Source organism: Pocillopora verrucosa, chromosome 4 (genome assembly GCF_036669915.1).
Source record: "Pocillopora verrucosa isolate sample1 chromosome 4, ASM3666991v2, whole genome shotgun sequence".
NCBI lineage: Eukaryota > Metazoa > Cnidaria > Anthozoa > Scleractinia > Pocilloporidae > Pocillopora > Pocillopora verrucosa.
This window is the reverse complement of record NC_089315.1, coordinates 18,368,170-18,389,215: the sequence shown is the minus strand read 5'-3', so window position 1 is coordinate 18,389,215 and position 21,046 is coordinate 18,368,170. Positions and strand designations below refer to the sequence as shown.

At 37.8% G+C, this 21,046-nt stretch overlaps 3 protein-coding genes across 4 annotated transcripts; 1 reads left to right on the top strand and 2 right to left on the bottom strand.

Moving 5' to 3' along the window:
- Positions 1-2,209: 2,209 nt before the first annotated feature.
- Positions 2,210-3,358, bottom strand: LOC131769152 (adenosine receptor A3-like). The gene has a single exon (XM_059084898.2). It carries the CDS (start codon positions 3,356-3,358, stop codon positions 2,210-2,212), a length of 1,149 nt encoding a protein of 382 aa, XP_058940881.2.
- A 3,018-nt stretch (positions 3,359-6,376) lies between these two features.
- LOC136280178 (uncharacterized) lies at positions 6,377-6,901 on the bottom strand. The gene has a single exon (XM_066164929.1). It carries the CDS (start codon positions 6,899-6,901, stop codon positions 6,377-6,379), a length of 525 nt encoding a protein of 174 aa, XP_066021026.1.
- A 4,961-nt stretch (positions 6,902-11,862) lies between these two features.
- On the top strand, positions 11,863-14,334 carry LOC131775727 (52 kDa repressor of the inhibitor of the protein kinase-like). 2 transcript variants are annotated; one of them, XM_066166085.1, is made up of 2 exons: positions 11,863-13,697; positions 13,973-14,334. In XM_066166085.1, the coding sequence occupies exon 1, from the start codon at positions 12,489-12,491 to the stop codon at positions 13,410-13,412; it is 924 nt and encodes a 307-aa protein (XP_066022182.1). In that variant the 5' UTR covers positions 11,863-12,488; the 3' UTR covers positions 13,413-13,697; positions 13,973-14,334. The 2 variants fall into 2 exon arrangements, with proteins under 2 accessions (XP_066022182.1, XP_066022181.1); XM_066166084.1 differs by having other exon boundaries at positions 13,801-14,334.
- Positions 14,335-21,046: the final 6,712 nt, after the last annotated feature.

The window sequence follows — 21,046 nt, the reverse complement described above, 5'->3', positions numbered from 1 at the left end:
CTCTTCGGCAGAGTATCAACTCTGAAACTCATAATCTCACTTTAAGACTTTACTGACTACTCATATATAACATTCTTTGAGATAAGTAGAAACATAAAGGTGTGATTGTATATAAACAAGGCCTTCTCTTCGGTGCTCAAATTGAAACGTGAAAGAATGGTGCCTTATTTAAAGTCTCATTTGTTTGAATAATTATAATAGGTTTTTTTTTTAACTTTTTTTAAATAAAAACATTCAGCTCGTGTTCTACCCATTTTCTTCTTAATCGAGTTTCTAGCTAGAGTTTGAATGATTTGTTTTACAGTCTGGTATCCATAACACCCTGTTCAAAAGCCAGTTCACGACTAAACTCGGTCGTTCCGTGCCTCTCTTTCCTTCTTTTAGGAAGCTTTGTGTTTACAGCTGCTTGCACATGTCTTCCTGTGCAACATAGAGCCAGTGCTCGTCGAAACTCAGCAATTCTTAATGCTAAAAAATTGGATTGACAAAGGAGTTCAAGTAGTTGAAGAGGCTTACCGCATGATAAAATCGTCTTAGTACATGGAAAAACCAAACATACATTAGTAAGTTTAACAAAACTAGCGGCAGCCAAGCGAGTAAAGTAAGGCCAGATACAATTAATAAAGTCTGTGTTAAGCGTTTGTTTTGTAAGTCTCGGCTTTTTTTATGTGAAGTGCGAGTCTTCCAGTTTGAAACTTTTTCCAAATACCAATGTTCCTGATGTTCTCCAATCAATCTCTAACTTGCTGACAATTTCATCTTTCAAAAAGCTATTGATATATTCGTGCTATTAAGGGTCACTGGAAGAGAGTAGAAACTGTCTTCCTGTAATGCTATTTTTTTATTGACACATGTTCAAATAGTTTATCTAAGGATATATTTCTGGAACCTTCATCAAATTCAGACTTTTTCAGACGACTATTGAAAGTGCAAGTTTTCAAACGTTTTATTTTGGTCGACTTTCCTAGCCTCCAGGACGTGTTTGAAAAGCTTGGAACATCTGTCCCCCCATATTCGTTTATTTCATAAAACGTTTCCTAACAACCTCAAACATATATATACCTGCCAAAAAATTTGCATATATCGAATATCACCATTTTTTTTTCACACACGTTCAAAAAATTCATTTCTTCTGTTTAGACCCGACATCTCTCGATTCTAGGTCAATTTCCCTTCCCGGTTAGGAGATTTCATTACCGTTAAAATTTGCTGTTTATGAAGTTCTGGTAACTTTAGAAAAAATACCTAACCGGTAATGACTCTGGAAGTTGTCTGAACGGAGACACAGTTCTTATCCTATCATATATTGCCGACTTAAACGTGGAAGAATAGTGCCTAATTATATGTCTCATTTATTTGAACAATTTATTTAACACTACCGTTGTCATTTCCATAATTTGAGAGGCATTATTAGGTTTTTAACTTCAACCTCCTGACATTAAAATATTCAGCTCGTGTTCTATCTATTTCATTTTAATCGAGTTCCAGCTAGCGTTTGAATTATGTGTTTTACAGTTTGGTATCCAGAACATTCTGTTCGAAAGCCAGTTCACGACTAAACTAAGCGGTCGTTCCGTGCCTCTCTTTCCTTCTTTTAGAAAACTTTGTGTTTACAGCTGCTTGCAAATGTCTTCCTCTACAACATAGGGCCAGTGCTCGTCGAAACTCAGCAATTCTTAATGCGTAAAAAATTGGATTGACAAAAGAGTTCAAGTAGTTGAAAAGGTTTACTGCATGATAAAATTGTCTTGGTACATGGAAAAACCATACAGACACTAGTAAGTTTAACAAAACTAGCGGCAGCCAGGCGAGTAAAGTAAGGCCAGATACAATTAACAAAGTCTTTGTTAAGCGCTTGTTTTGTAAGTCTCGGCTTTCTTGATGTGAAGCGGCGACTCTTTCAGTTTGAAACTTCTTCCAAATACCAATATTACAGCCACATGTGATTAAAATTAGAATCAAAGTGTACGGCCCCAAAAAAAATATAGTGTACTTGTTAGAAAATAATAGGTTGGAACCGGTCCAAATTGCGGAAGTAAGGAGAGCTAGTGCCCACACTGAAAATTAACACTACCAATGTCATTTTCATCATTTTAGAGGCATTGTTAGGTTTTTAACTTCAACTTCCTGACATTAATGAAATATTTCGCTCGTGTTCTACCTATTTTCGTCTTAATCGAGTTTCTACCAAGTGTTTGAATGATTTGTTTTACATTTTGGTATCCAAAACATCCTGTTCAAAAGCCAGTTCACTACTAAACTCAGTATCCAGAACATCCTGTTCGAAAGCCAGTTCAGGACTAAACTCCATAACACTTTGTTCGAAAGCCAGTTCACGACTAAACTCAGTATCCATAACATCCTGTTCGAAAGCCACTTCACAACTAAACTCAGCGGTCGTTCCGTGCCTCTCTTTCCTTCTTTTAGAAAGCTCTGTGTTTACAGCTGCTTGCACATGTCTTCCTCTACAACATAAAGCCAGTGCTCGTCGAAATTCAGCAATTCTTAATGCGTAAAAAATTGGATTGACAAAAGAGTTGAAGTAGTTGAAAAGGTTTACCGCATGATAAAATCGTTTTGGTACATGGAAAAACCATACATACATGAGTAAGTTTAACAAAACTAGCGGAAGCCAAGCGAATAAAGTAAGGCCAGATACAATTAACAAAGTCTTTGTCAAGCGCTTGTTTTGTAAGTCTCGACTTTCTTGATGTGAAGCGGCGACTCTTTCAGTTTGAAACTTTTTCCAAATACCAATGTTACAGCCACATGTGATTAAAATTAGAAACAAAGTGTATGGCCCCCAAATTAACATAGTGTGCTTGTAAGAAAATAGTAGGTTTGAACCGGTCCAGATTGCGGAAATAAGGAAAGCTAGTACCCACACTAGGAAAATAGCTATGCGGTATGCTTGTGTCGATAATGTTCGATGCTTAAACGGCCAACGTATGGCGTAAAATCTTTCACACGTTATGAACACTGCAGAAATAAGAGAAGCCTGCGAGAAAGCTGTGTCAACGATCATGTAGTAAATTAAGATAGGCTTGTTGATCCCTAAGTTTCCAACGAACATGGTCCATAGGCGGAACTCATACCCGACATCGTAAATGTATACTGGTAAACTCAAAGCTCCTAGGAACAGATCAGCAAACGCCATATTGACGACTAGAAACAAATATTTCGTGCGAATATTTTTGTTCTTCGCAAAAATAACTATGGTGAGTAAGTTTCCCACGACAACTAGAATAAATGTTAGCGTTAAAGCGCTGCACAACGCAATGCCACCCCCCTGTGTGCCATCATATGCGTCATTTGTGTCGTTTCGTCGGCTGACACTAGCAGAAGTTGACGAAGACATATTGGTCATTTTGAGATGAGTCTGAGATAACAATGAAGAAGCCAGGTTGCAACAAATGTTGTGTTCCTTTTTACTGTTCACTGACCAATTACGAATGCAAACGCTCCACTGTGACACCCTATTGATGACAGAAACAGCAGATGTTCTTTTCTCTTTGTTAATTTCCTTTGGTAGAGTGCCGCTTATTAAAAAAAGGTTATTTAAAACCCTGCTGATCTCAGTTAGATGTCAAACTTGGTCTTTACCATTTAAACTTTTCAAATGTTCGCCACAGGAAAAAAGGACCCCTGCAATTCACTGAGGAGGGGTTCAATTTATCATAAAAATTGGAGAAACTCTCAATTCCAGTTCTAAAGTTGGACGTTCTCATTTAAAATTAGTTTTGATGACATCGCCGGGATAAAAAATAACTTGACATTTTATAGCAGCTAGGGCAACCTTTCCATTACATGAAAACCTGTATAACCCGCGTTCTGAGCTAGTGGGTATTCCTTTAACTCTTTAACCCTTTAACTCCTAAGATCTGATTGTTAATTCTCCCCTCTTGCTTCTACACAATTCCTTGTACATTAGTTACATGAATTTGCTGTTAGATCAAGATAGCAACTTCTACCTGATAAGTTTCAATATTCTCTTTACATTTCTGCTGGATAATATGTGAATATTGTAGGGAGAAGTTACATGTTGAGCACTTCTGGGAATTTAAGGGTTAAACTAAGTTTCCCAATCTCTTCAATGTAAACATTCTTTGATCATGCAAACTGGAGCATGGTGAGCCTGGAAAGGTCGGTTTATGATGGTCAACGCCATTCTTATGTCTAAAATCTTTGTAACAGATATCCATGCACAAGAGAATACAAAGTCTTCTGTATTCTCTCGTTATGCATTACCACCTATATATGTAACTCTCCATTTCTACAATTCTATTCTGCTCCGGTTATTTGAGTAAAAAGTAGTCTTAATAAGTGAAACAATACAGATTTATTATTTTAATTTTAATTTTATATATAATTCTGTTATCATATTTACCGTCGACTAATGGACCCACAACGCCTGCAGAATTAAAGTCGGGGTGAGGGGGGAGGCAGTATTATGCGGAAAAAGAAATAATTGATTACAATAAAAACATCGCTCCACTGCTGGAACATCTATTAGACAGAATCCCCTAATCTGACAGAAATTAATTTATAAGGAGCCCATGACTCCTCCACATAAGGTACATAGATGTGCACCGCCTAAGGCAATAGGTTTTGAGCTCGGGGGGAGGGGAATTTGAAAATAGGGTCAATTTTTGTCGCGTATGGCCGCTGACCTATCAGAACCCCTACCGCATTATAGTTTATTCTGTGGCCAATTACAGACCCCATCTTAGTCACTTTTGGGGATACGGTAACAAAAATTTAACCGTGATTTTTCTTATTATTTTTAAATCCCTACTAACCAGGAATTTTCTTTACCTCAAAGTCCCGAAAATATTTGACCCCAATATATGAACTCTATTGAAAACGCATTACAGTTTCTAGTCAACTCCAGGCGTATAAAATAGGTATACCCTATCCATCGATCGTGTATGGATCTGATCATTCTGGTCGTAAATTGATGGTAGTCTGCAATAGGATGACATTTCGGATGACATACTAAAGTCATTTTCGTTTGAACTCTGATGGAACCAAAGGGAAAGACATTAATATCAAACTGTATCACTGGAGCTGAATTTTTAAGGTGAATTTACTAGTGTTTATCTTTGGTTCTGACGCGTACTTATGCTTAGCGCGAACCAAGTTCAACTTTTAGAGGCCAAGTTTGAAACCGGGTGTGGGTCTTGGTTTGAAATTTTACTGAGTATGTACCACTAAGAGGGTCTGAATGGGGGTACTTCGATAACACTAAACACTTATTTTTTTGACTGTATAACATTAAACAGTTAATTTTCAGCCATTTTAACACTAACATTAAAAAATTCGTTGTAACATTATTTTTTTTGCCATAAACAAACAAACCACACCTTAAAAGGGGAAATATCTATGTTGGGCCTATGTTTATGGTCTCAAAGAGGTTTTTTTTGGCCATTTTCCAACAATTCGGGATTATTTCAAGACTTCCGAAGAGTGAGGAAGATATCCAAAAGTCTGAAGGCTGCCGAAGATGTCCGAACACCGCTGAAGATGTCCAAAGACCGCCGGAGATGTCCACTAAGACTGCCAAAGATGTCCACAGACTTATGACCGACGATATTTGAAGACTACCGCAGATTTGGCTTGTATAACTCATAACAATTCTATTCTTAAAGCGCTTTTACAGCGAGGATTCACCAACCGTGACCACTTAGAAAGAATATATTAGTAACAAATCAGATTACGATATTCAAATCAAACAGCCAATGGGATAGAACATCGAAATAAACAGTAAAATTAAGCAAATTTACGGACTGCCATCCGTTGTATGAATACCTCAGTATGATTGGTTGGCTTTGTGAGATGGTCCCAGTTGGTGTATCTGCACTGTAAACAAAAAGAGATAAATACGAAAGTTACAAGAAAAATGAAAGTTAACATATATGAGTGTTTAAATTTGACTAGTAATGAATGCAATAACAGAATATTCTTTTACCAATAAGATCGGCTACAGTGCTCACAATGTATAATGGTCAACAAAAATGACAGACATGTCACTCCATCCTGGCCAAAAACATTTGATTATATTCCATACCTGAATACTCGCGATTGTCCCAACTGTTTCTAGAAATCAAGGCGGAAATGAGCGCGGGTGGTGCGACCAAATCTGCTGAACGTTATGTCTGTATCATTATCCGCATCGCTCTCCGAGTCGGTGTCGAATTCATCCTGTTACTCGGGGAGGTCTGTCACGTCACCAACTGCGACAACTCCGAGCATGCTTTCGTCAACAAAGGTGATTCTCGGTACTTCGTTTGTAGCTCGTGGAATATTTGTATTCTGGTCGACTCGTCCTTCATTGTCTGTCCCTGGATCATCTTAAACATCCTCTTGGAATGTTACTCTAGTACACGATGGCGCACTGGAATATACAGCTGGCGGCAGGGCTCCCGCTTTGTCTTTTGTTGATTCGCTTCTTACTGTCCTTGACAGGTCGATACCTGTCAACCAATTCCTTCACGGCTGCCTCAATGTTGGGGTCAACGTTATCAGCTGTAGGAGGTTTCACTAAATCTACGTCCCGTAACTCCACACTGGATTTAGGCACTGGATAATAAGACTTCTCAAGTGTGAAGTACTTCGCGCCCCACTTCGTTGTTCTCTTTAAAGATTCCTTTAAAATTGTTCCAAAGTCTTGAGCATACTGAAGAGCGGTGAAAGTCTCTTTTTTGAAGTGGGAGACTGCATGAAGGTTCTCCACCTGAGTTTTTAGCAGCGTACGCAGGTCAATGTCACCAAGATAGTCCTCGTTTACATTCTTAACGTTATCTCGTAGCTGTTCCATACCTCTTTCGAGAAGCACCAATGATTCCTGTGTTTTGCTGGAAACAGTTCCTTCAGGGCCATTTATTGTTGCCGTTTCTTTCATTTTAAAGTGCTGCCTTACTTCAGCGACTGTGTTTTTGATATAAGCATTTACAGATGAAACATTGCACACAGCATCTTGAAGAGATAATTTGACCGCGTCGATCATATGTGCACCAATTCCAAAACTATCATTCTCGAGACATTCGAGGTTGCGAAGAAAGGACACTTTGCCAGTAAGCCCCGAAGCTAGTTTGATTGTTTCAGCAGCTATATCGGAAACAAAAAAAATTTTCTACAAGGAAAAGATTGCATAAAATTTTGTAAATGAGCAGCTTTCTTCAGTTCTATCAACGGTTCCTTCATGGCCAGTACCCAACAAGGTCTCGACTGTTGCACTTAAGGGATTAAAGGTCTTAACTTTTTGATCTTTGTTGTCGGTGAAAACAATGTTGCCCTCATAACCATACAGCCTCCTGATTTCCTTACAAGAATCTGAAGAATTTCGCAAGAGTCGCTCAATCGAGGTTACAACCATATAACCCTCCAACCATATAACCATACAATCATATAACCCTCCAGCTGCGCTAGTTGCAGCCAAGTATGCTGATTGCCGCAGAACATAAAGAGATTCAACACTTGTCACGTCATTGGAGTAGTTTATCTGTCTCAGCCTACTACCGATGATAGCTACTCCATTGTACTCTAACTCCAGCTGCATTATGCTTCTCTGCTCATCATCTGCACACAAGAGGATATCCTTACTTGCCGCACAGATGGAAGTTGATTTATTTAAAGGTGGGTTAATCTGGACAATTTGTTTTTTCAGTTTTCAACTTGTGCAGCTAAAGATCTCAGATGTGTCGTCAAACGCTTCTGTAGAACTGAACCTGTACCCTCAAGTGACAATCTGAAACGACTAAGCTGCGAGAGCAAATCAGCTCGCGATTTTAGGCGTTCGGGCTAGAAAAGTATTTCGCCTTTCAATTCAATGAAACGGATTGCTGAGGAGCCTCTCTCTGCAACGAAGACTACGCCATTGGTAAAGCATAGGTCCCGCACATCCTTGAATACTTCCCTCCGAACATTTACATCGACTGGTCGGTGTAAAAGCAGTTCTACGAGACCATCGAGAGTCGAAATCGTAGTCTAACGCCGTACTTTGCCTTGGGGCCCAATTTCATGTGCAATTGGTCTTTTGCAAACACTACTTTGGTTGGATTTCCAGAGGCGATACTTTTCAGGAACTATTGTGTGGATTACCAAACGTATCCCCTTAGGTACATCCAGTACTGAGGGTCTACTTAGGCGCATTATCGGTTCTAAGGACAAGAGCATTTCAGCCTTGGCTCACTGTTCGCGAGTGATTTTCTTGCAGAATTTAAAAGAGCAGACAAAATTTGAAAATCCTTAAAAAAAACTTTGGGGTCTCCTTTCAAACACTAAACAGTATTTTTTTCAAGAACAGTAAACATTAAAAAAATGGCCAATTTAACAGTAAACACTAAAAAATATGGACAAATAACACTAAACACTAAACCCCGTGAAGACCCTCCACTAGCTTCTCAACCTATTCCATGGCCAATAATTATAGACACAATCGTAGTCACTTTTGAACATATGTAATTTTCCTGATCCCAACTTGCTCACTTTTTGGTTATGCATCTACTTTATAAAGCCTGTTAGGTGGATCCTCCTGAAACGAATTGATCTATTTGTTAAACAGGATGCAGATCACTTGATTTTTCACATTACATTAAAAACATTTTGGTGCATTTGAAACTTTTGCCTGCGGTACAACAATACAAATATTCTGGTGCATTTGCATCTTACCATTTTCACATCTCTACTTAAAGCAATTTTCGTACCCTTAAAATCCCGAAAATGTGCGACCCGATTCTAGTAACTCTATTGATATAGTCAATCCAGTCGTGAAAAATACGACGTTATCCAGCGGCACATCCCCATTACCAAGAAGCACCTATCGAGTATTTTTTTTTCCAGCTCAAGATCATGACGCATGGCGTATCCCAAGTCCCTGCAGAGAGGTTGCAATCATTCTCTAACTTGCAAACAATTTCATCCTTCAGAAAGCTATTGATATATTCGTGCTATTCAGGGTAACGGGTAGAGAGTAGAAACTTTCTTCATGTTATGCCACTTTTTATTGAAACATGTTCAAATAGTCTACCTAAGATTACCTTTCCTCTCAGAACCTTGCGTAAATTTAAGCCTTTTAAGGTGACTATTGAAAGTGTAAGTTTTCAAAAATTTTATTTCGGTTTACTTTTCTAGCCTCCAGGACGTGTTTGAAAACCTTGGAACATCTGTCCCCCCATTTTCGTTAATTCATAAAAAGTTTCCTAACAACCTCAAACATAAATACCTGCCAAAAAATTTAGCATATATCGAATATCATCTGACGCTAATCACCTTTTTTTTTCACACACGTTCAAAAAATTGATTTCTTCTGTTTACACCCGACATCTCTCGATTCTAGGTCAATTTCCCTTCTCGGTTAGGAGATTTCATCACTGTTAAAATTTGCTGTTTCTGAAGAACCTTGCGTAAGTTCAAGCTTTTTAAGGCGACTATTTAAAGTGTAAGTTTTCAAAAGTTTTATTTCGGTCTACTTTCTTAGCCTCCAGGACGTTTTTTAAAAGCTTGGAACATCTGTCCCTCTATATTCGTTTAATTAATGAAAAGTTTCCTAACACCCTCAACCAGAAATACCTGCCAAAAGTTTGGCATATATCGAATACCATCTGACAGTAATCACCATTTTTCTTTCACACACGTTTAAAAAATTGATTCCTTCTCTTTATACTCGACATCTCTCGATTCTAGGTGAATTCCTCATCCTGTTTAGGAGATTTCCTCGCTTTATTACGCATACTTGGCTGCGCATGCGTCAGCGTGAGTCCTTGAAATGATGAGATTTACTTTTCATTGTGAAGATAAGTAGGAATTACTTTTTCCACTCCAAATTTTAACAACTGCTTATGAATATAGACGATATACGCTAAATAATACATGCATTTTTTATTGATTCTTTGGTATATCTATTGTCAGACCAGAGAAAGTGCAAAGAGCAACAGCCCGTTTTTGTACAAACGATTACTGATGACTGGTCGTCAATCGTCACGTCCATCTAGAAAAATTAGAACTTTGCACTCTTGTTGAAAGGAGAAAAAAATCTTACTTGATCTTCATGAATAAAATTACTTATGGTTTAGTTGACATTAAGATTAGCGCTTTTTAAAGTTAAATAATGAGACCCGTATCAGGAGTAGCCATAGGTTTAAGCTTCTTGAAACTCACTGTAAGAAAGACGTGTTCAAATCTTCCCTTTTTCCCAAGAACTGCTAGAGACTGGAACCAATCCCACCCTGATATGCCTGATATTAAAGGAATTAATTAATTACGGAATTACGTTAGTTCATTAGCTTAATGATAATTAATAATAATTTTGTATAGTTAACGTTTCATTCTGTATTGTACTTCTTGTAGCTCGTAATTTTTACTTCTGCATTTTGTAAGTGGTTGGTGTATTGCCTGACCGTCTTTAACCGACCTAATTGAGATGATTGATTGATTGACTGATTGAGGACAGACGCAAGGATGACGTCACCATTAACAACATTTTACTTTTTAGTCATACGACAAATATATTCCATGTTACCGTGGATCTCTACAGAAATAGATTATAGAAGATATCTAAATATGGTAAGAACATGATTAATGACACCCTCGGCTCTGCCTTGTGTGTCACTTTTCTGTTCTAACAACATTTCGATCGCGTCATCTGTGATCGCACACTAATCTTATAGTTTATTTGTTGAACTGTTTCTTTCGTGATCGTACTCTATAAAATATGGAGTCCTTGTGCAAACACCTTTGGTACATCTGTTCCGACTCTTTATCTTTACAAGATAAGAATTGGATTGACAAAGGAGTTCAAGTAGTTGAAAAGGTTTACCGCATGATAAAATCGTCTTGGTACACGGAAAAACCAAACAGACTTTAGTAAGTTTAACAAAACTAGCGGCAGCCAAGCGAGTAAAGTAAGGCCAGATACAATTAATAAAGTCTGTGTTAAGCGTTTGTTTTGTAAGTCTCGGCTTTTTTGATGTGAAACGGCGACTCTCCCAGTTTGAAACTTTTTCCAAATACCAATATTACAGCCACATGTGATTAAAATTAGAATCAAAGTGTATGGCTCCCAAAAAAACATAGTGTACTTGTTAGAAAATAATAGGTTGGAACTGGTCCATATTGCAGAGATAAGGAGAGCTAGTGCCCACACTGAAAATATAGCAATGCGGTATGCTTGTGTCGATAATGTTCGATGCTTAAACGGCCAACGTATAGCGTAAAATCTTTCACACGTTATGAACACTGCAGATACAAGAGAGGCCTGTGATAGGGCTGTGTCAACGATCATGTAGGAAATTAACATAGGCTTGTTGGTCTCTACGTTTCCAACGAACGTGGTCCATAGGCGGAATCCATACCCGACATCGTAAATGTATACTGGTAAACTGAAAGCTCCTGGGAACAGATCAGCAAACGCCATATTGACAACTAGAAACAAATGTTTCTTGCGTATATTTTTGTTCTTCGCAAAAATAATTATGGTGAGTAAGTTTCCCATGATAACTAGAATAAATGTTAGCGTTAAAGCGCTGCACAATGCAATGCCTTCCCCCTGAGTACCATCATATGCATCATTTGCATCGATTCGTCGGCTGACACCAGTAGAAGACAACGAAGACGTATTGGTCATTTTGAGATGATACTAAGGCAACGATGAAGAAGCCTGGTTGCAACATCTGTTGTGTTCCTTGTACTGTTCACTGACCAGTTACAAATGCAAGTATTTCACTGATTGTGACACCTTATTGATGACAGATATCGCCCATTAAATTGCAGAGGATTAAGTTTTTATCTCTTTGTAAATTTCTCTTAATAAAAATGATGATCTTTATGGCCGTTATTACTGAAAAGTAATATGTGACACAGGGGTGGATCCAGGGTAGTTTACCTGATTTCCGGAACTCACTCAAATTTTTTCCGACCTAGTTAAATGTTGATAAAAGTACTTTTGGAAAACACTCTAATTTCCCTTTGGAAACTACTGATACTTTTGTGGAAATCACTAAACGTCTTCCAGAAATAAACCATCTTCCTGTTTTACAGTTATTTATTAAAGAAAATACGTTTAGAATGACTAATTTCGTTATAATTGCGGTCATGAGGCGTTCGGGAGCGCTCCGGATCACGCGCTGGCCTTTCGAGCTTCGATTACACCTCGGAAACCGTCGGAAGCCGTCGGAAAATGTTCGTGGAGCCAATCTTTACGCAACCGGTGGGTGTAAGTCCTTGTTATTTGGTGACAATAACAGGCGGAACACAGTCAAAACCCCTCACGATTGGCTAGCAAAGATTTCGTCATCGGAACTCACTCAAAACACTCTTCTGATTGGCTAGTTGTGTTTGGAAACTACCTTGGAAACTACTGACAAAGTATAAAAAGGGCAGTTCCTCCCCCAGCGGGTCTCTTTCGTTGCTCCTACAATACAAGTACTTTTGAACTTGCTCAGGGGTTAACGACGGAATTTACTGTTAAACGTTTAAAAAATACTAGTGTTATGACTCGCGGAGATCCTGTTTGTCGGAGGGAGGATTGTTCTCCCTTCGACATTGGCCTAGTTTTCGACGAGATCCACAACTACTCGCCGCATCAGAAGCTGGAGTTCGTCGAAAACGTGTGGAAACCAGGTGAGCTTTTTGATTTCCCCGTGTCAATGGAAAATGGAAAATCTCGTAAGTTTGTCTCGGGCTGGCTGAAAAGATTTCCATGGCTAGCTTACTCCAAATATTTCGATGGAGCATTTTGTTTAGCTTGTGTTTGTTTTGGAGTTCAGTGTGGGCGAAACGCTAATAAGTTAGACAAATTAAGGATAGCCCAGAGACAAATGCATAGAAATAATGCTCCTGCTGCAACTCCTGAGGGATATTTCAAGATCAATCTCACTAGAGTTTTTCTTGACCATGTACTCCAGCAGCTCAACACCAGATTCCAGGATGATGTATTTGTTTGCTATAAAGGTATTTCGATTATTCCCTCTGTTTTACTAGCTACTGACCCTGCCTGGAAGGCCAATGTTTTGGAATTTTGTAACCATTACAGACAGGACATACCAAATTATGCAGGATTACAGGCAGAGCTTTTGTTATGGGAGAGATTGTGGAAGGGGAGGGATAACAGAGGAGATATTATTCCTGACAGTTTGGAGGCTACACTGAAGGATATTGACAAAGATGCATATGTCAACATCTATTCCATGCTGAAAGTCCTGATCACAATTCCAATTTCATCTGCATCTTGTGAGAGATCCATATCATCCCTTCGGAATCTTAAGAACTATTTGAGAAATACAATGACCCAGGACAGACTGAATGGATTGGCACTGATGCATGCCCACAGAGACATGGATTTTGACCTTGAACGTATAATAGATTTATTTGCTGAGTTCCATCCTAGGAGAATGAGAATGGCAAACATTTTGTAATAATTTTTTGCACCAGCTGTTTCTAGAGTACTTGTGAGTTATGTTCTGTCTGGGTTATGGCCTTTAAGTCTCATAATCCTTAAACTGATGGAGAACAGTACAGAAGCTCAAACTGGTGCCTGTATAACTTTTTTCAACTCATTTCAAGGTTATTTTCTATTTTGTTTTACTTGTGATGATTTTCCATTGACATTGACATTGGGTTTTCATGTTAAGCTTAAATGGTTAACAAACATTTTCACTGAACTCAACCAGCTTCACAGCAATTCCCAAGGATGAAGAAAGGCTAGTATTATTTCAAATTATCATTTTACTTCAATTTGTATATCATTTTATGATTCTTATAATTTATATTTTTCTAATAATTGTTTTATTTTTTGAATTCCAGCTCCCAACACAGGCTAACCATCCATAAAGCCCTTCTCTCTCTCTCAAATTCTTTTCTGTGTTGTGCTCCTATAAATGAAATGAATAAAAGCCAGCTCAGGAAATGTTGTTTTTAGTGTTGCTAAACATTTGGATTTATTGAGCCTGGCTTTCATTCATTTCATTCATTATAGGAGCACAACACAGAAGAAATTTGAGAGAGAGAAGGGCTTTATGGATGGTAAGCCTGTGGTCCCAAGGATGAAAAAGGCAAGTAGATTTTTATTATCAATCTTTAAACTATATCATCAATTGTGCTTGTTTTTCTTTTGTTATCAAAAACACTAACACTTGGTTCGTTTTTTTTTCTCCACATCTTGATTTTCCTGACTGGGAGGTGATGTTTTCCAGTGTGAAAAGTCTTGGTGATGACTTGGCCTTCCTGAAAACACTATATACACTGGTTTGCACAGTAGCTAAAGGTGGAATATTTGTAGATCAGAGTGTTTCCTGTAGTACTTTCAAGAAAAATAAATGTTTTTTGCCTTTTTGATTACATGCTTTTTTAGTCTTTTGGGGGCAATTAAATTTTCTAAAAATGCATGAAATGGCCTTTAGAGAGCTCCAAATTTCAAATTTTCTCGGGGGGGGGGCATGCCCCCGAACCCCCCTAGCAGGAGTGGGTCCTCGGGTGGAAACTACTCACTCAAAATCCTGGATCCACCCCTGTGACAGCTGTAGGTGCATGCCTTTCGACATGCATGTTTCGACATGCACCTGCAGTTGTCACTTAAAAGTGTTTATTTTCCCTCAGTGCGGTGCTTGTATAAATGCACGCGTTCTGAAGGGTGAGCCATTGTTAAATAGGTGTAGAGCTCTCACCGTCGTTTGTTTTAAGTAAGCCTTTGTGTTTGGATTTCACCTCACGGCACAGACAAGGGTGCCGCTTATGGAAAAAAGTTATTAAAAACCCTGCTGATCTCAGTTAGATATCGAACTCGGTCTTTACCACGTGAACTTTTCAAATCTTTGCTTTAAAAAAAAACAAACAAAACTAAAACCTGCACTTCACTGAGCAACGGTTGAATTTGTATAGGTAATCACATGATTTCGAGTGCAATTTGGAATAAATACGCAAGACTAAATTTTTTTAAAGACTAACAAAATTGCACGAACCCGTAGGGCGAGTGCTATTTGTGGTCTTTGAAAAAAATTAACAAGTGCTTGTTTATTCCAAATTGCACTCGAAATCATGTGATTACGTGTTAATAATATACATGGAAAAATACGAGATGGCTTATCATAATTAAACATAAGCAAAGCGCGCACATCAAGTGCAAAAATAATAGATTCAAACCGTGCGTTCGGTCAAAACAACCGCGTACGATCAAAACAATATTATAATAAGGTTCGGATATAACGCGCGTTGTCATTGGTCGAAAGAGCGTGCTATATGAGAGTATAGAGCATAGAGCTGAACTAAAGCTGTCACGTCATCTGCCAAATTCGACTATAAAAATTGAAAGTAATACGCGGGGAATTTAATGGATTCTTTATTATGAAACAAATAGAGAAGCCTTGACTGTGTTCTGTTCTGTTGTAAAGCACGCAGGAAGCGGTTAGAGCATTCAAGATGTGTGGAGAAACACGAGACGTAATTTGTTAAATATGCAATGATATCTTCACATCTTTAAGGCGCAAAAAAGTTCAAGGAATTGTTCAGTCTGTGTCCGAATCACTTTCGATGAAATGGAATTGTCGTTTCCGAGGTTTAACCATGTTTGTTTTTAATTTCGGCGTTGGATCGCTCGAGCAAAATGTTAAGCTGGATCGGTTCGTAATTTTCGATTTCCTTGGCAATTCCCTTCTCTAAACACCACTTTTTTTTTTACAGTGCTTTCGTTGTTTGAGCTGTTTTCAGCTGCGGTGGCGAAAGGAAACCTATTTCGCTTACAAATCTTCAAATTTTGTTGCGACATCTAAGGCTCGCATTTGATTGGCTATCTCTGAGTTTCTTTGATTATTGACCAATTAGAATGTCTGATTTGTTACTTTCTTTGCACTGAATTAACACTCTCTTCTGCACTGAATTAACTCTCTTCTGCACTGAATTAACACTCTTCTGCACTGAATTAACTCTCTTCTGCACTGAATTAACTCTCTTCTGCACTGAATTAACACTCTTCTGCACTGAATTAACTCTCTTCTACACTGAATTAACCCTCTTCTGCACTGAATTAACTCTCTTCTGCACTAAATTAACTCTCTTCTGCACTGAATTAACTCTCTTCTGCACTGAATTAACTCTCTTCTGCACTGAATTAACTCTCTTCTGCACTGAATTAACTCTCTTCTGCACTAAATTAACACTCTTTTGCACTGAATTTACTCTCTTCTGCACTGAATAAACTCTCTTCTGCACTGAATTAACTCTCTTCTGCACTGAATTAACTGTCTTCTTCACTGAATTAACTCTCTTCTGCACTGAATTAACACTCCCTTCTGTACTGAATTACCTGAAAACTGCATTTATCTTAACCAATCAGAACTGAGTCATTTTTTCCATGTATATTATTAATTATAAAAATTGAAGAAACTCTCCATTTCAGTTCCAATATTGGACTTTCTCATTAAGAAAATACTAGGTTTGATGACGTCGCTGGGATAAAAAAAAAACTTGACATTTTTATAGCAGCCAAGGCAACCTTTCCATTACATGGTAACCTGTATAACCCGCGTTCTGAACGAGTGGGTATTCCTTTAACACTTTAACTCCCAACTCCTAAGATCTGATTGCTAATTCTCCCTTCTAACTACTACACATTTCCTTGTAAATTAGTTACAAGAATTTGGTGTTAGATCAAGATAGCAACTTCTGCCTGATACGTTTTAATATTCTCATTACATTTCTGCTGGATAATGTCCGAATATTGTAAGGAGAAGTTACATGTTGAGCACTTCTGGGAGTTTTTGGGATAAGCTAAGTTTCCCGATCTCTTTAATGTAAACAATCTAAGGTCGGGGGGAGAGGAACCTGGAAATAGGATCAATTTTTGTTGCGTATGGCCGCTGACCTATCAGAACCCCTACCACGTAATAGTCTATTCTGTGGCCAATTATAGACCCCATCTTGGTCACTTTTGGTGATACGGTAACAAAATTTAACCGCGATTCTTCTTCTTATTTTTAAATCCCTTCTTACCAGAAATTGTCTTTACCCCAAAGTCCCGAAAATATGTGATACCAATATATGAACTCTATTGAAAACGCAATCCAGTTTCTAGTCAACTCCAGTCGTGAAAATAAGCATACCCTATCCATCGATCGGAAAACGTGTATGGATTTGATCATTCTGGTCGTAAATTGATGGTAGTCTGCAAGAGAATGACATGTAGGAGGACATACTAAAGTCATTTTCGTTTCAACTCCGATGAAACCAAAAGGAAAGACAATAGAGAGAGAGAGAGAGAGAGAGAGAGAGAGAGAGAGAGAGAGAGAGAGAGAGAGAGAGAGAGAGAGAGAGAGAGAGAGAGAGAGAGAGAGAGAGAGGAGGGGGGATACTTCGGTTAATTTTTACTGAGTATGTACCGCTGGCCTCTCAACCTATTCCGTGGCCAATTATAGACACAATCGTTGTCATTTTTGAGCAAATGTGATTTTCCTGATCCCGACTAAGTCACTTTCTGGTTATGCATCTACTTCATAAAGCCTTTTAAGTAGATCATCCTAAAACGAATCGATCTATTTGTTAAACAGGATGGAGATCACTTGATTTTTAACCTACATTAAAAACATTTTGGTGCATTTGAAACTTTTACCTACGGAACAACAACACAAATATCCTGGTGCATTTGATTCTTATCATTTCCAAATCCCTACTTAAATCAATTTTCCTACCCTTAAAATCCCGAAAAAAGTGCCACATTTTTCTAGAAAAGTTATTGATATAGTCAATCCAGCTTGAAGATCATGACGCATCGCACATCCAAAGCCCCTGCAGAGGCTAACTCATCCAACTTTTGAGTTCAGTCGTAAAAAGAGACATTAAAATTTGAAAAATAACATCCTCCAAACAAATTCTGTAACCTCTCATTTAAAGTCGGTCCTGTGTCATAAAATCATGATTGCCGTTTGGTTCAAGTGGTTATCAAAGTCGCTTAAGTTCATGTTTGGACATGAAATTGTCAAAATTTGAGTAATGTTAATCCCGCTTATTTCCTCTTCAAAAGTGCACGACACATACTCAAATATCTACAAAATATGAGAGCAGCTTCCAAATTTCAAAGAAACACTTTAAAAACGGACGACATCAATGCCAGAAATTTACAAAATATTTACATTTATAAATGGAAAGTTTTAAGCAAAATGTTCACAGTAAAATAATGGCAGATGTTTCTGTCGGCATGATCCCTTTCCCGATCGTATTGTCTGTGATTAAAGTAATAAAACAGATGAAATCTATTGAAATGGGTAACCGTAATCATTGTTTGTATTTTGTTTGTCGGAATATATCTCCCAAGTGCCGAACAGCTAATAAATAAATATTAAATTCTTGAGTGTGCGTGTCGAAGATATTAGTCTGGTTTTACGGCACTATTATCGCTTAAATGAACTATGCAAATCACGTCCATTTATTTTGGTAAAAGATCCAGTAAATATGTAATGTCATATTGCTCTTTTTAATTAAGATGTTCGAAGTAAATTGGTTGGTAAGAGAAATAAGAAAATATGTATAACTTGTTTATATGCAATCATTGATTGATTGAGTGACAGTGTCCTTTTGGAGAGGATATGAGGTCACGCAGTGACGTGAGTTGTGCATTATATTCGATTACTGGTTGATGTTGAATTTGCATGGACTATCCGAAAAGTCGAGAGCAATCAATTTACGTTGTCTAACTTCAACGTTCAAGCTTTACAAACTGATCCGCTGCTATTCATTCGGAATCTTTAATCATTACAGTTAAAAATGAAAGAAACAACCGGAAACGAATAATGAAATGGAAAATTAATTACTTTCTGCAATCCCCCCTCCCCCTATATAACTTTATAACTAATTGACCCCTCTGCAGTGCCCGATACTTGAAAACCATGAGATCCTCCTCAAAATTCTCCACCCTCCATCATTGAAAAGACTGGTGTTCAGGGGTAAATGTGAAATATGAAAGCAACATATTTACGTACAAAGAGCAAATGTAGGAGTATTCAGAATATCTGTCAATATAAACCTTTAAAGAATAAAAAAGTCATAAGGTCATACAGCACTGTGAAGCGGTTCCATTTCCTCCTATGCCTGTATCTCTGACCGGAAAGTCTGAAAATTTTCCCAACTGCGTGCCTACTACTTAACTCATTTCGCTCTGAACAACAGCTGACGTTACGTTCGGAACGTCAGCTTTACAAATTCTCTATGGTGGCCAATTCACATGATACAGTTGCTAAAACCAAATTATCATATAATTCCTTCCCCCTCCCGGAACCATAGTTTCTTTAGAAACTGAAACCGACCCCTTTACCAAAAAACTCACCTATCGGTGAGAGTTTCTACGAAGTTAAGTTGGCCATTGGTTACCACCTTTATGACACAGAAGACCGACCTAAGTCGTCAAGCAGTCTCTCATTCTCAGCGATATCCGTTGCGTGAGTCAACAGATGTATTGATATATTCGTGCTATTTAGGGTAACGGGTAGAGAGTAGAAACTGTCTTCTTGTAATGCTATTTTTTATTACTCATGTTCAAATAGTTTTTTTTTAGGATATAATTACTCTGGAACCTTCCGTGAATTCAAGCTTTTTCAGGCGACTATTGAAACTGTAAGTTGTCAAAAGTTTTATTCCGGTCTACTTTCCTAGCCTCCAGGATATGTTTGAAAAGCTCGGAACATCTGTCCCTCCGTATTCGTTTAATTTATGAAAAGTTTCCTAAAACCCTCAAACACAAATACCTGTCAAAAATTTGGCATATGTAGAATATCATCTGACGGCAATAACTTTTTGTTTTTCACACACGTTCAAAAAATTGATGTCTTTTGTTTATACCCAACATCTCTCGATTCTAGTTAGGTCAAGTCCCCATCCTGCTTAGGAGTTTTCATCGCTTCATTCCTTGAAATGATGAGATTTACATTTCAATGTAAAGATAAGTAGGAATTATTTTATCCACTTTTTTATCCACATTTTAACAACTGCATATGAATATCGAAGCGATAAAATGAATGATACATGCATCTTGATTGGTTCTTCGTTATAATGTATTGTCAGACTAGAGGGGGTATATATTAGTCATATATGACAATTATATTCCACGTTGCCGTAGAGATCTACAGTAATAAATTACAGAAAATGTCAAAATAAGGTAAGAACGTGATTAATGATACCCTCGCCTCTGCCTCGTGTGTTACTTTTTTGTTCTTACCACGTGATCGTATACTAATCTTATAGTAATCGTATACTTATCTTATAGTTTATATTTTGAACTGTTTCTTTCGTGATCGTACCCTATACCATAAGGTGTCTTTGTGCAGACACCTTTGGTACATCTGTTCGAACTCTTTATCTTTACAAAATCCTTTATCATGCAAATTAAATTGTTTTATAGTACTTTTCTGCCTTTTCTGTCTAGTATATTTAACGAGAAATAGAAAGTCCAAACTTAGTATTATGTGTAAATGAGCAAGCATTTCTCTGTGTGAGTCAGCAATCAATGGGAGAAACTGGCAAACTATTCTCTTGTTTACTACCATCGGCCAAAGAGCCAGCCTTCCCGTCAATTTTACTGAGGTGAATCAAAAGTGAAAAAGAAAGAAAACAAACAACTATAAAACACGATCAAAAGTAAAACAGTAAAGCAGAGGGCTCCATGTCATAAGAGCTGACGAAGCTGTTTCCTGAAAATGGAATAAATCTACAACCTAATATCATAATTACATTTTGCGCTTTCCTGCGATTCATTTATTTTTCTTCCTTTTTTTCTGTTTCTGAAGTTCTGGTTACTTTAGAAAATATACCTGACCGGTAATGACTCTGGAAGTTGTCAACTAAGGTGAAGTTCTTATCCTGTCATGTATTGCCGACTTAAATGTAGACAAATAGTGCCTAATTATATGTCTCATTTATTTGAACAATTTTTATTTAACACTACCGTTGTCATTTCCATCATTTTAGAGGCATCATTAGGTTTTTAACTTCAAGTGCCTGGCATTAAAATATTCAGCTTGTGTTCTACCTATTTCATTTTAATCGAGTTCCAGCTAGTGAATTATGTGTT

Excerpts from the sequence above, each read along its gene's own strand:
- LOC131769152 (XM_059084898.2), bottom strand. The coding sequence starts at position 3,358 with ATGTCTTCGTCAACTTCTGCTAGTGTCAGCCGACGAAACGACACAAAT.
- LOC136280178 (XM_066164929.1), bottom strand. The coding sequence starts at position 6,901 with ATGAAAGAAACGGCAACAATAAATGGCCCTGAAGGAACTGTTTCCAGC.
- LOC131775727 (XM_066166085.1), top strand. The coding sequence starts at position 12,489 with ATGACTCGCGGAGATCCTGTTTGTCGGAGGGAGGATTGTTCTCCCTTC.